Source organism: Nilaparvata lugens, chromosome 13 (genome assembly GCF_014356525.2).
Source record: "Nilaparvata lugens isolate BPH chromosome 13, ASM1435652v1, whole genome shotgun sequence".
NCBI lineage: Eukaryota > Metazoa > Arthropoda > Insecta > Hemiptera > Delphacidae > Nilaparvata > Nilaparvata lugens.
Window position 1 is genome coordinate 21,111,356 of NC_052516.1, and position 16,226 is coordinate 21,127,581.

Sequence of the window (16,226 nt, forward strand, 5' to 3'; positions counted from 1 at the left end):
CTGACTGCTCATTTGTGATTTGTAATGACAAATTACATTTTTTTCATGCACGTTCAATGTTATCCTGTTATATTCTCGAAAAGGACGAATGAGTGAGTCAATTCCGTTGACCAACGAACTCGGTTTGTATAATACTTCAAATAATACGTTTTGTTCAAAATTTAAAGTTGATTGATGAAAGTATTCAAAATTTATCGTCGAACATACAAACCAACAAACGGACGACTCTAGGCTCTAGTCAAATGTAAGAACTCTCTACGCTCGGTCTACTTAGTAACTTGACTTGAAGACGTAGATTGATTGTAGTTTGATTTTGAAGCATTTAAATTTGAAAATCTACTTTGTGAAAATATTTAAGGACTGAAAATTTTGTGAAGTGAACAACTACAAGACTTAACCTATTTCGGACTATGTGTAACCTTATCCCAATTTGGGAGAGGAATAGCACAAGGTTACCTTATTTTTCCTCTCCCTATCATTTCGATGATGTATTAATTTATTGTATGAATGAATCTATAATATATATAAAAGCGAAATGGCACTCACTCACTCGCAGAACTAAAAGTCGTTCGAATTTGGTAGGTATGTTCAGTTGGCCCTTTAGAGGCGCACTAAGAAATCTTTTGGCGAAATCGTTTTTTTGGCGATATTTTAACTCTAAGGGTGGTTTTTAAGGGTTTAAAGTTCTTTTAGCATGTATATTCTTCTTATTCCAATATCTTGAAATTATAATTTTATTTAGATGTCCATACCATATGTTAATATAGAACTATAATCTAGAGAGAGTACCTCTTCGAAACAGTTGTTCTGGTAACTAAATTAAAAATTTTGTCAGGTTGACATTAAGTTGAGTTGACTTTGTTAGGTTGGCACCAAGTTGAAGATTGAAATGCATTTATCCAGGACCTCCTAAATACCAATTTATCCATTTAGCCAAAATTAGCATTTTCAGCTTTTCTGCGTTTCCTCACCTTTTTCAATAATTAATAATTGATGGAAATATATTAAAAAAAATTCAGTACACAGGTTTAGCTGAGGTGGAAGAATTTTGTTTGCCAAAGATACGCCGATATAGTAACAGGTGTTTTTCGAGATCAAATAGACATAATACGTTCAAATTCGGTACAGAGGTTCCGCTGAGGTCTACATGCAGGCGAGCCCGCTGATCTTATTTTTGGACAATCCAGTCGGGGGTCCAGAATTCGGTACAGAGGATCCGCTGAGGGCTACATGCAGGCGAGCGAAGCGAGCCCGCTGATCTCATTTTTGGACGATCAAGTCGGGAGTCCAGGGGGCGGAGCCCCCTGACTAGACGGATATGGCGAGCGAAGCGAGCCTGACGGCTAGTAAAGAATATAGAATTTAGCTAGTGGTTATAAAAATCATTATCATGAATACTTGATAGCTTTACTTTATTCACCAGCTGTTCAAACTAAAGCTGGGTTTACACCAAAGTTATAAACAAAATTGTTAATAATAACCTAATCCTCATAGATTCCATTAGATTGAACGGAACTTGACAAACACATATGTTCATCATGTGTATGATAAGATATGCTCAATCCAATAGAATCTATAAGGATTAAGTTATCAACTTTGGTGTAAACGCAGCTTAACAGTAAACCTCGAAATGCATATTCCCTAAGATTAGTTCATAATTATAGTAATAAATTATTGTATTGTTACAATACAGAAGATGCTCATTCAAGGGATAAATGAAGAGTGTTGCATTCATTTTTTCACGAATGAAATAAAACTTGAATTTTAAAAACACTTATAAAGTGAAAATGCACTTACTATTAGTTAATTAGTAGTGACGATGTTTTGACCTTGACATAAGAGTAAGTTTCTACAGTCTGGTGTGGGTCATACACCAGGTCGAAACGTACGTCACTACTAATTAACTAATAGTAAATGCATTTTTAGTTTCCTTGCCCTATTATTTACCATAGGTAAGGAAAGAATTGCTTTCCAAAAAAAATTAAGTTACACTAATTTCAAGTTTTCTATACGTTTCTAGGTCCCCTGAGTCCAAAAACACGATTTTTACTTTATAAGTATTCTTAAAATTCGAGATAAGAATGCTGACTGTTTGATGTGAACCTCACTCTAGCTGCGTTCTGGTACTCGACTAAGGGCCATATGCTAACACTACGTTTAACGCTAAACCACGTTTACTAGTAGATATGGTTGCATTTATCATAATGTGTTCCATATGGGGTTTAAACGAACAGCTCACATTTCCCCTTTTAAACCGAGTGTCTGCATACGGGCCTGAGGGTGCAAAGTTAGTGGAGCGGCAAAGCTAGCTTCAAACTTGAGTGTGGTTTAGTCAATGGTTGGATGGTAGCGAATAGTGAAGCGATATGTCTCGACCAATTGAAAAACATGCATTACACTCTACAAGCTCAAGCTTGAAGCTATCTTCGCCTTTCCACTAAGACTATGCTTCTATGCTTCTGAGCCTCATAAAGCAATGTTTTGTGTTGTTACACAGTACTATTCGTTGTTATGCTTAGTTTATAATATGCTTTATATGCTTAATAAACAAATTTCAACAGTTTTGAATAGTCGATAAAAATAATATAGTCTAGCTTTTACACTACATTTTTATACTTCTGGTAAGTCTAAAGATTTATAAATAGAAATAAAAATCTCAGTACCCTTTTTTGAATTATTTTATCACAACGACAACATGTTTCATCATTCATGCCATTTTCAATGATTATCATCTCGGGCCACTCCCGTGTTTCGGATGGACACGTTAAGCCGTCGGTCCCGGCTGCCTAAAAAGCAGTCGTTAGGTCATGTCAGAGGCCCTGAAATTGATCAGTTGCGACCTGAAAACTCTGACACCAGACCTGAGCCAGCCAGGTCACTCGATATTATTATTATTTTTATTGTTACAATACAGAAGATGCACATGCAAGGAATAAATAAAGAATTACTTGAAAATGGCATGAATGTTGAAACATGTTGTCGTTGTGATAAAATAATTCAAAAAAGGGTACCTACTGAGATTTGTATTTCTATTTATATTACATGTAGCCCTAAACAGAAAAGAGACTAAAGATTTATGTTTATACTAAGGACTTAGATATGTTTAAACTAAAAATGTTTATACATGCATTTAAAAGTACTCCAGCTATACAAATAAACTTGTATGAATCTTATATGAGTTTGAAGATGAAAAATCAAATTGGATGTAGCCTAGTTTTTAGCTTTGCAACCTGCATTTTTTAAATTGTCCAAGTGAATACACCTATTAATAGACTTCTCGTGGATAAATCTACAGTTTAAACTCATATTTATCAAATTTATCAATCTATTCTTCAGTAGCCAGAATTTTCATATCTGGAATCAATTTACTGGCGGTTATTCTAGAACTAAAAGGAAAAAACAAAAATTTTCAGTTTTATTTGAAAAAAATTAATTTTAATAAAAAACCGTAAGCTATTTACAAGAGTAGTGTTGAAATAAATCAGTACATCATTCATAATTTATTGTGAACCACCAATAGTAGACTATTCAAAACATGCATGAACCTTTTTATCAATCATATTTTTCATAAATAACGATTTTTTTTTATAAAATATGATAGCAATAATATTAGGTGTCAAATTTAGAACAGTTGTCAAATCTCATAAATTTCCATCAAAGTTAACAATAATTTTGACTAGGATTTGAGGAGAAATATAAATTTGTTCAGATCATTTAGCTGGTGGTTTGGAACTCTAGACCTTGAAAATGCAATAAGGAACCACAGTAATCTTAGAAATTTCCTGGTAAGCCATAGGCTGATGCAGGTCTGTTGGAAAAGCTTTTGAAACTGAAAAACGGACCAGATGGCTCAAAAGGGGAAATATTGACCTCTGATGGAGGGGGCTTGAAGCCAGGTGAGGGTCCTGTCGGTGGTTTTGGTTTCGAGGAACTGGAGGAGAGCTCTGCTAGGAATGAGAGGAATGGTTGGTTGACAGGGTTTGGTTTTGCTGGTTTATTTGCCAAGGAACCCAACCCCAGAAGCCCTGAGAAACTGAGGGACAATCCAGGTGGGCTGAGTTGAGGAGCACTGGATTGAGGCAATTTCACTGGTGAGGGACTCTGTGAAGCTGATCCAAAAACCTGTGGAGGTGAAGGTTGAGGGATTCCTGCAATTGGGGATTTGACCGGAAATACGGTTTGAGATGCAGATCCTTCCGGTGTGAGGGATTGTGTGATGGGAGGCTTTTCAGAGTTGACATCCACCACAGGCACACTGGGTATGAAAGTGTTGGGTTTGTAGGGTCCCTTGTAAGGAGTCCCCACTGGTTGGTTGGGTTTCACATCACTTGTGACCAGTTGTATTGGCACAAACGGCACAAATGTTCCTGGTCTGAATGGTCCAATCACAGCTGGTGATTGGGATCTGCTTGGCTGCTGAACAGTTGTTGGCACCTTGTAGGTAGTAGTACCACCTCCAGAAGCTGGTACGGTATAGGTTGTGGTACCACCTCCAGAAGCTGGTACGGTATAGGTTGTGGTACCACCTCCAGAAGCTGGTACGGTATAGGTTGTGGTACCACCTCCAGAAGCTGGCACGGTATATGTTGTGGTACCACCTCCAGAAGCTGGTACTCTATAGGTTGTCGTACCTCCTCCAGAAACTGGTACAATGTACGTTGTTGTTCCCCCAGTTGTTGGAACAACATAAGTTGTTGTGCCACCTCCAGACGATTGTACCGTGTAAGTTGTTGTACCTCCTCCGGATGTTGTTGGAACTACATACGTGTATGTTGTTGTCCCTCCAGCAGTTGTTGGCACAGTGTATGTTGTTGTTCCTGCAGCTGTTGTTGGTACTGAGTAGGTGGCTAAAGGTTGTCGACCTGGTGAAGTAGTGGGAGTGTTTGTCTGTGCCAAAGCCCTCGAGTCGAATTGGGTCAGTAGTGTACCAATGATCAAGAACAGCAACTGGTTGCAACAAACAAAATTGCATGTTTATTTCAATAAATAATATTTACTCCTTATTGATATTGTGGAATTTTTCCGTTATTGAAAAATCACAGTTTTATTTTTGTCACATCCACATTATTTCCTCTAGGATGTGACAAAAATAAAACTGTGTTTTTCAATAATATTAATCCATTACACTTTATCACATACAATTACTAGAATTTATTTTCTTTGAGACACGACCTATTTCGGTACTATTATAATAAATTTAATAAAAAGTATCAAGAAGCCCAATTTAAATGAAATATTGATCCCTCAATTTAATCATTCACAGTAGAGTCTACTTAAAAAACACAGTATTTCCAAATTTGGATAATTGTAATGGTTAGAGACACAAATTAAATTTGAAACAATAACATTTATAAATTGATGCTGTTTTTGGTGAGATGTAGTTATACATAATCAAAATTAGCATGTTATCTAATAATATCACGAATTTATTCATAATTTATTTAATTGTAGAAGTTATTTTAAACACAGAACTTATTTATAGATCAACCAAGTGATAAAACATATTTCACTTTAAAATATGTAAATTGTGGCACTGAAATTGACCGGTATCAGTATATAGGATAAAACAAAAGCCGTATAATGGAGGCTCTCTTGTAATAATATTGACAATCAAGTCTATGCTATTTGTTTCCATATTAATTAATAGTATCAAATAATTTAAAAGACAAGAAAAAAATTAAGAGTTAGTAAATTAATTTTGGAACCGGTTGTGTTATCAAAGAAAATACAAGTGTACTAGTTATTCTTTATAATAAAACTATCAAGTGTTCATTCCAAGTTTATTTTAAATAATTTATTTCCCACTGAATGAAAAGTATCTAGACAAACTAAACAAAAATAGCATGCGAATAAGAGATGAGTCAGAATTGATCGATATTGGAATCGAGTTCAAAAATGTGTAATCAGAAGATGCTAAATTCTTTGAGTCTTCTCAAAGCTTGATTGAAATACTCATGCATACTAATTCCAAAAAGTACTGTACTCTTTTATTCGAATTTAGAGAAAGTTAATTATCAAGTAGGTAGGAAGATAATAGCTTAGAGAATAGTTTAGAAGAGATTTGGATGTAACGTAGCAGATGTGAAAATCAATTGGCCTACTGTAATTAAAAATTTGGTAAACAGAATGAGAAAATTAAATAAAAATATTTCAATGTTTCTCTTTAATTAGAATTATTATCAATGAAAAATACTAGTATCTCTGTACTAAAATATTATACTTTAATAGTAAAACGAGTAGTACCGTTAGTTCTAGATTATAATTTAGATAATAGATCAAAGTAATTTATTGAATGAAATCAAAATTATTTTACTTGTTATTCAATTGATTTTCGTTATAAGTAGAAACACATAAATTGGAAAAGAATAGACCCATTCCAAAATAAATAATAAAGCTATGCGTGAATAATTCATTGAAACTTTAATAGTCTTTGCTGAACTTTATTGGTACCAATACCAATTAACTATTAATAAAAAACATTAAATAATATATTTTACTCTCAGATTCTTATTGATAGAGAGGAATTATTTGATCATTTATTCATCAGTTCCATCATGAGATAATTAATGAATGCAGGGTTGAGAATACGATATTGATTCAACTCTTATTATTCATATTGAATGAAAAAGACTAAGAAATTGACAAAAAACCACATATTTTCCCAGAAATCTGTGGTTTTTGACAATTTCTTAGTCTTTTTCATTCAATATGAATAATTACCACAATATCAACTTCTCAACTACACAAAAAGTCTTATTAATCAATTATTATTATTGCCTCTTTGTAGCCTACCTCAACAATAATCTTATGAATCAATCAAATCAATCCCTATAATAATATCTTAATATATAAGATATAATTAACAATGAACGTTATACAGTTTATTACATAACTCCTTGATTGAAATTGCATTAAGTAATACAAAACTTTGAAATACTTGAAAATGGTAGGTAGTTGCCGCACTTCAACAAACACAATACTACACTTTCATAATACTATGGTACTATTTGTAGGGTATCAATATAATTATTTAGAATACACCGCAATACGCACGAAAATAAACCGAACAAAACGTGAATACTCACATACAGCATCTTCAACTAATGAGCTCCGTAACGGCGAACACAAATCACTGTGAATATCCCAAAACAAATCTGGAGAATTAATCTCAGGAAATAACATTTATATAGTCTTTCACAAACAATCGAGATCGAGCCGTCGATCTTACTACGATTTCACTAATAGATAATTATGATTTTCTTCTTACAGTTTCAAGAAGATCTTCACTTGCTCTTATTGCAGGCTGAATACAGAAGCTGTAGAAATCTCACCGATTTCTATAAATAACATTTAAACCGATTATAGTGAATGGTGGCTAAGATTTCGACTGAGTTAAAGAATTTTTCATCTGATTGATTGAGAGTACCTTGTGTATAGAATTTTTAGGAACTGTTATCTCCAATAATTCAGAATGTGTGGAATTTAAGTAGGCCTACAGTATAAAATTATATACGGTATAGAGTTTATGAGATTATTATCTCAGTTTTATTCCAAAATTAGGTTCATACAGTACAGTAATCCTCTTTGAGTTCAATATGTGGATTGAAACCTATTCCCTTTTAATGTCATTTTAAAATAAGCGATTTTTCAATTTCTTCGATTGTTTGAGATTCCAACTATACACAATTATACACACTATATACATAAACCACTATATTATTCCTAGTGAAGTCTGTTTGGGTGCACTAAAGTGATAGAATCAGAAATACCTGTACTGATATTGGCTACCATGTTTTATATCGGTTGCTCCTCTGCATGAAAAAAATCTACAAAATAGACGCAACTAGTGCAGTTATTTGAATAGAATGCCACTTGAAGTTCAAAACTATAAGAAAAGATATATGGCCGAGGAAGAGGTACCGCTCCAGGCTGCCAATATTAATATAGGCTGCTATACCTTTTCTGCCTAGCAGAGTAGGAATTCATAGAAAAGCAGTGCTTTATGAACTTTATTTGTGAAGAATTTTGCTCTGAATTGAAAAATTCACATCCATTTTTGACAGTTTGTATTTTTCGGAAGGAATCTTGGAGAGAATCAGATATATTATAATAGATTAGATTAGATTTGTTTAGTTATGCTATATTTTTTCAAATTACAATATATGATTGCTCATGCAGATAAGAGAAATAGATAGATAGAGAGAATTGAATTAAATTGAATTGGATAATGCCTTTGTAAGGCGGAGTTAGGACTCTAGGTCCTCTCTGCCACACAACCCGCAAGAGAGATTTGATTGAGTACTTTATTTATGTAGATTACAATATAGTATACTGGCTTATACACTTATATACTATAGCTTACAATACAGCAAAATTATGGATGAATTTACAAAATATAAATTAAGAAAATAATTATTGAGCTGTATATATAATATGAAAAAAAACAATTTGTAATAACTATAGATGAAATAGATAATATTGTTATGCATCTACATAAATTGGCGGAGCTTTGGACATATCAATGTCCATTCTTTGGAAAGAATATTCGAAGTATTCTTCCCACTAACTCTACCAAATTCTCTACCACTCTCTTCATTACTCTCTACCACTCTCTCTACCAGACACAGAGAGAGAGAGAGAGAGAGAGAGAGAGAGAGAGAGAGAGAGAGAGAGAGAGTGAGAGAAAGAGAGTGAAGAGAAAAAATATATATTTGTGAACATAGTGCAAGTAGATCCACCGTATATTCTATCAATCGTTGCAAAGGACCAAACTAGACCTACCTTTCGTTATCCTATTAGCGAGCAATTTTACAATCTTCACTAATTGTCAAAGATGATCAAAATCTGAAGATATCATCTTCCATATTACTATCCATTTTCTCCCCTAAAATATTCCAATTGAAATGCTAATTGCTCGATTATCTCTATTCTAGTTCTGAGTAGCCAATTCATTATTTAGAATGTGAAGTTCAGCAGCAATAATTTATCTTCTAAATTATGATGATGAATAACAGTTTGACATGACTGTGTCATTAATAGAAAATAATCTATAATCTAGATTTATAATTCAATCAAAATCGAGCAATTTATAAGGTATTTCTGTAACGGAAGATACAACAGGATTCCGCTTGAAATCTGTTCGTCATCTAGTATGTATAAAAAATGCAAATTATGTACAAATAAATTCTACTCCAAAACCCAGAGTATTCAATCATATTTGGTTCCAAATAATAATACAATAGTATACAGATGGAAATAAATTGAAAGTTGCATTTGTTCAAATGATAATTAATGAATAATTATTATTAAACGAAAATCCCAATTAAATGCTGTAAATCACCCCGAAGACTTCTGCTACTACAAATATTGACAACACCATACAAGATGTTACGCAAGATACAGGAATCATTCCTGGGCTGACAAATAATTTTTGTATAGTAGCGCTCATCGAATTTCCATCTAGCTGTTTAGTGTTTACCCTATTGTCAATATTTGCAGTAGCAGAAGTCTTCGGCGTGATTTACAGCATTTAATTGAGATTTTCGTTTAATAATAATTATACAATAAAATAGATAATATAGTATAAATTATAGGTGTATTATAAAAATAAAAATATAAATCTGAGTACCCTTTATAAATTAGGATATAAATGATTTTATAATTTTAAATTATCAGTTGATATTTTGAACAAGAAATAACGAGATACAACAGTTAAACATTATAATTTTCAATTCATGAAAAAATTGGAATTCGAAAACAACTTGTTGATAGCAACCACTAACAAAATATACCTACCTATTATTTATCTACTACTATAATTTGAAAATTGAAAAACGATTAATACTCTGGCTCTAAACAAGTTGATTGAATCAACCTGATTAGAATGATTTTTTAATCATCTAAGTATCTTCTAATAAAATTCAATGAATAGAATGACTCATCAAGTAATAACTTGTTCTGCAAACTTAAGTTGCTGAACTTTTTCGAATTGATTCAAGGTTGTACGCTGTGATACGTGTACATGTTTACATTTACGATTATTACCTGTTTCTTGAAAAAAAACTACAACTCACTTCCGACTTTTCGACTAACTTATAGCTCACGATTTCTAGTACAGTAATGAACGCGAATAATTGACACCGGACATCCAACCTGCTCACCTCTCTGCAGTCAGCAGCACAAAAGCTCCATGGTCACACTAATTATATGCAACTGAAAAATTGCATAATTGAACGAGCGTAGCGAGTTCTCACTGACGATAACTAGAGCCTCGAGTCGCTGTCTGTTTGTGGACTTTGTATGTTCGACGATCACTTTTGATTGGCTTCATCAAATTGAAATTTTCAACACATATGCTTTGAATAATTATTTATTTATAGATTAATATAAACAATATGAAAATTTGTAACTGTCATTTGAGCTACAAATTTTCATAATATTTTTATTAATTTGTAAAAAGTAGCCCATTCAAGTGAAGTCTTTTTATTTATTTATTTACAAAAAAATGCATACAAGTATGGGAACAAGAGGTATTATAGACCAAAACTGTTCCCTATTCAATATCACAAATTTCTTCATAAGTGACATGAGAAAAGAAGTTGAAGAAAAATTGAAAATTAATACAAATAAGAAATAAAATGAAAGGAAATATTAAGAATAATAAAGAATATGAGTACATAAATAAGTACCAATAAGAGAAATAATACACAATATGATTAGTGGTAGTAGTGGTGGTACCGTATGTAGTTGTGGTGGTATGTAGTTATGGATATGAGATTAGGCTACAATAAAACTGAATTTAGTCCCACTGGAAGCAACACAGTTAAAGAGGAAAATACTAATGAGAAAAAATCATATAATATGTTATACTGTAGTAATAATTAAACTAGCATCAAGAGACAGGTCAAACAATCATTATAAAAATGAAAGATTGAGTTCGTTTGTTCATGAGCGAGTTCCCCAGCCCGGTGGTCTCACTAGTCATATATGATTACTGTATTACTTTAAAAATCAGATGCTAAAATTCTGGCAGTTTCTGTTGAATAGGCCAGCTAGTATTAGAGATAAAAGAAATAAAAGAGGAAGTCCTTGAAGCTGCTAATGAAGACATTGAGTCTGACATCGAATGTCTGTTGAGTGAGAGAGAGAGAGAGAGGGAGAGAGTGATTGAGGAGTGAGTGTGCGAGTGAGTGAGAGTGAGGGGTAGAGGAAGAGAGTGCATTTTGTAAATATCCTTATTATCGAGTAGGATTATTTATCATTTACATTGAGATGCGTGAATAATCAAAACCGGTCTCCAACTACCTGTTGAACTTTCTCACTTGCATTTTTATTTGATGCAAGGACCGAAATGAAAAGAAGACGAAGAAAATGAAGAAGAGAACAAGAACATGGAAAAGAGAATGTGTGATGAAGTGTGCAGTGAGATCTGAGATGAGGTAAGAAAGAATAATCTAAAAATTAAGTCAAATATGCTATCAGGTCCTCAAATTATTACTAGATTGAAAATAAAAAAAATATTGATGGGTATAATTTTCAACATATATTAAGTATTAACAGCTAATACTCATACTCTCTGATAGACTAAGGCCCGATTGCACAAAAGCCGGTTAAATTTTAATCGTGATTAATTCCACGATAACAAATTAGAGGCATTCTTTGATTGGTTCTCGTGGAATTATTCACGATTAAAATTTAACCGGCTTTTGTGCAACCGGCACTAATCATCACTATTAGTATTTTGAAGTGTCTGTAATTTTAGCATTGCAACAATTATCATCAATAAAATTAGCTCTATACATTTTTCTCTATGAATTAGGTCGATCCCATTTCTTACTATTTTTGCACCAGGATCTATGAGCCCCACAAGAATTTCAAGGACGCAGTCTGCATCCAAACCCCTCTCCATCATTTGGCTATGGGCACCACTAATTATAATAATTATCAAAATTTTAATTCTGAAAAAATGAAATGAATCGTAATGATTCTAAATCTTGATGTAGAGAATGAGAATCTATCAAATCAATAGGATTAGGTACCTTCGTAAGAGATATTTTAATACAGGACCTAGGCTACATGCCTCTTGATTTGGAGATTGTAAATTCATTTCGAAATTTAATGAATTGTCTGCATGAATAATACCTGTCACGTGAAATATGCAAAAAATACATACGAGTACCATATCAAAAACTGATATTAGGCTATAAAAGTGGTTCCCTGATGCAGCCGTACAGGCACAGAAAAATGAAATTTCAACTATTGAATTTTTTCAAACACTCATAAAGCCCGGGCCTCACTTATCATACATACAGCGTTCCGATTCTACTCATGTCCGATATGTCTAATGGTGAAGGGTGGAGGGACAGACCACATGACGGACATGTGTGGCATGCATCATTCTAGGCCGTTGTCGTCAGTGATCGGATCGGAAATCTGCATGATTAGTGTAGCCCGGCTTTAGGCTTCTTGATCATCTATCACAGCTTCAACTCAGATCTGTTTGAAAGACAGCACAGAAACACACACTTACAAGATACAGCCTTGATAATTCGACATAATGACCACAACATGGAAATGTTGTCTCCTGACCGACACATCAATAACACCCATAACTTGTCTGATCTATAAAAGATAAGCAAACTCTTGATACACTGAACACCGTCAATAACTGGCTTATTCTACAGCAGCTCAATATACTTCCGGAAGGCAGATATCTGTTTATATTGTCCGCATTTGAAAAGATAGACTATATAATATCTGTGAACTTTTTACAAATAGCCTAAATATTTATATCACTATATATCTGTTTCTTAGTAAAGACATCATTAGTGTTGAAATAAAAGTGCTGCCGTTCTTCGAAAACAAATAAAAAACCTGTTGTCCACTCCATCATAGGTACCTATACAAAGTACGTAGCTTTGTGAGGTATCTATATAGGTATACAAGCAGGTATTTTACAATTGTTTCCTTAGAATAATGTACAGAGATTTAGAAACTATATACATGACATGTTCATGTTTATTAAGAATTGTATATTGGTTTACAAGGTTTATATTGAGGTTTATAAGGTTTAGATTAAGGTTTACAAGTTGTATTATATAGGTTTCTATACAAGATATGCACAGAAGCTGCATTACAATAATGCACAAGGATTTAGGAACTATATTCATGATGATTTAAAACATGGATGGAAGATATATGAGTGTATTTGAAACAAATATTATAGACTAGCAGGTAACCCGTGCTCCGCTACGGTCTAATTAAAAACTTGACCTACTGAGATCTTGAAGAATTTAAAATAGGCCAATAACCATCCTCGGTAAATTAAGAATATATATGCAAAATTTCAAATTAATCAGTCCTGTAGTTAAGACCTGATGATAAATTTCCTATCCCGTACGTGCATATGCCAATTCTTTCCTTTATTATATTATAGATTTTCTTTTTATTAATCCATTCGTGCAAAATTACAAATTACTTATCATTGAAATGAAATTTGAAGAGGAAAAACAGGCACACAAATTGAGAAAAAAAATGTTTATTTTAGTTCAGTTTAAACATATAGAATAGAATAGCTGCCTTTATTTTTACCTAGGAGGGCGGAGTTAGGGCGCAGCCTGCCCTCTCTTACACTCAACCCTCAAACATACAGAGTGAAGACAATGATAAACTTGCGTGTAGGCCTATTGGAAACATATATAAAGGAAAACTATATACATGCATGTATTTGAAACATAGGCCTTCACAGTGAGTATATTTGTGAGGAAGTATACACAGGTATACGTAATATTGACGACAACTTCCCTTTAGATTTAGAAGGGGAAATCAGGATTGGGACCAGTGAGCTATATATATAATTGAGCCACCTCAAGGGTGACTTGTATTAGATGCTGTGGGTTCTATTTGATTAGTCGTGGTCAGTTTCAGTCATTACAGTTTCTGAGTTTGGTGCGAGCAAAACGCACTGCACTGCACTTTGGTGAGAATGGAGTTCAGCAAAATGAGTCGTCTGTCTATAGTGGTGGTGTTGTGCCTGTATGTGGCTGCATTGCAGGAGGGTGCTGACGCCAAGTCCCTACGTGAGTACTATTTTCAATTTCATGTAACTTCTAAACTTAACGAAATATTATTAATATCTTCTATACATTATAATATATTCTATAATATAAATAAAGGAAATAATAGTCTTATACACGTACGGGATAAGAAATTCACGAATGACGGACGAATCATCATGTCTCAACTACAGAACTCAACTGATTAACTTGAAATTTTGCATTTACATTCTTAATTTACCGAGGATGGTTATAAGCATATATTAAATTATTCAATATCATGTACGTCAAGTTTTTAATTAGACCCTTGCGAAGCACGGGCTATCTGCTAGTCTATAATATAATAAAGAAAAGAATTAGCTGACGCAAAGTTCCTACGTGAGTACTAGTTTAAATTTCGATTATCTATAATTTAATAAAGAAAATAATTAGTAGAGAAAGAAAGAATAGTTACAATCTATGTCTATTTGTATTGTATACTCTGGTGGTAATTATACTGTACGAATATGTATTTGTGATTTTTGGCAATAAATTCAATTCGATTCAATTGGCTTATACACGTACGGGATAGAAAATTCACGAATGACGCATCATCACGTCCGAACTACAGGTCTCATTAACTTGAAATTTTGCATATAGATTCTTAATTTACCGAGGATTGTTATAGGCCTATTTTCAATTCTCCAAGATCAATATTACGTCAAGATTTTAAGCTTGACCCTTGTGGAGCACTGGTTACCTGTAATCAATCAATCAATTATAGTTCAGTAATTGAAACAAATTTATCCAATTAATTGATTCAATTGAAGTGATCCAAAGTTGACGTAACTATAGAAACTCCGCAAAACAATGCTTTCTCCGAGTGACTCCGTAGCATAGTTGGTAGCAATGTACCATGGTAGAATACAATGTATTCTAGCTCTAGGTACCTTGGTTGGTAGCGTGCGCGGCTCTTGAATCAGGGGCTGCTGGTTAAAGACACAATAAACTCATTTTATACTGGGAATTTTCAACTCTCATTAAGATTATCCACGTAATTTTGAACAAAGTAGGTAATGAATAATTTTCCTGTTTCATGTTTCCTGGACATAAGGAGATTACATTTTACAACACCAAATTTTTCCAGTGCATAGCACGGGTTACATGCTAGTCATAAATCAATTTCCAGTTCAGAGAATAAGTTGTGTTCGAAGACATGAATACTTCGTCCTTAAGAGGAGTCTCAAATTTAGGATAAAATATGAATATTTTAGATTTTTTTAGACAAGAGTAGATAATAATATTTCGATATGTTTCTGGAGAAATCGTCGAATACTTTATTTATGAAAGTTTTAAAACAAAACTGCTTCACTGATATTTCCACTTGGATACATGAGTAAGCCAGAAATAATGTAATACAGAAGTTCTTACATGATAAATACAGAAAATTATTAGAATCATTAATAGGTCCACACCAATTTTCAAAACTGCCAACTGTATGACAATTTCATTGTAGAATGCAAAGGGCTTATTCAGGTTTAAATGAGAACGTTATTTAAATTAAAAGAGGATCTATAGAGTGATTAGTTGTTCAGAAATCCCAGAAAATTCGAATGACATACCTACCAACGTATATTGAAAGTTTCTCAATAACTCCTTTCCAATTTTGACAGGGTATTCCTGATTATTATACTTCATTGCTCTCGAAAATCACTGTCTCTTCCGCTACATTTTGGACCATGATTTAGAAGATGATAGTTTTGGCCATAAATTATGGCAATGTACTATTGATATTCTTCAATGCAATGAAAATTGTGATATTCAAGACTCATTTTTGATATATAGGCTACTTTTCAACACCTAGCCAACTCGATCCATATTCATTCCAGTATACTCTTGTGAGATTTATGTGACAAAACTTCCAATTATTTGAAAAAAATATTTCTCATTAACAAGATCAAGAGAGCGAAGGGAGGATAGAGTGGCTAAGGACGCTAGGGAAATGCTACGTGTGACGAGATGGAAAGGTGCAGCAATGGATAGAGATGGCTGGAGGCAAAGCTTAATTGAGGCCAAAGCCCGATTTGGGCTGTAGCGCCATTGGAGAGAGAGATTTCTCATTAACGGATATTGTTAGTGACATTCCAAATTAATGCACGATTATTTATTCGTTTTTGTTTATTTATCAATGAT

The 16,226-nt window shown here is 33.4% G+C and overlaps 1 protein-coding gene across 1 annotated transcript; it reads right to left on the bottom strand.

Moving 5' to 3' along the window:
- Positions 1 to 3,406: 3,406 nt before the first annotated feature.
- Positions 3,407 to 10,147, bottom strand: LOC120354050 (extensin-like). The gene is given in 3 exon segments (XM_039440068.1): positions 3,407 to 4,947; positions 10,074 to 10,112; positions 10,115 to 10,147. Coding segments are annotated over 3 exon segments (1,248 nt in total). The 3' UTR covers positions 3,407 to 3,771.
- Between the last annotated feature and the right edge of the window lie 6,079 nt (positions 10,148 to 16,226).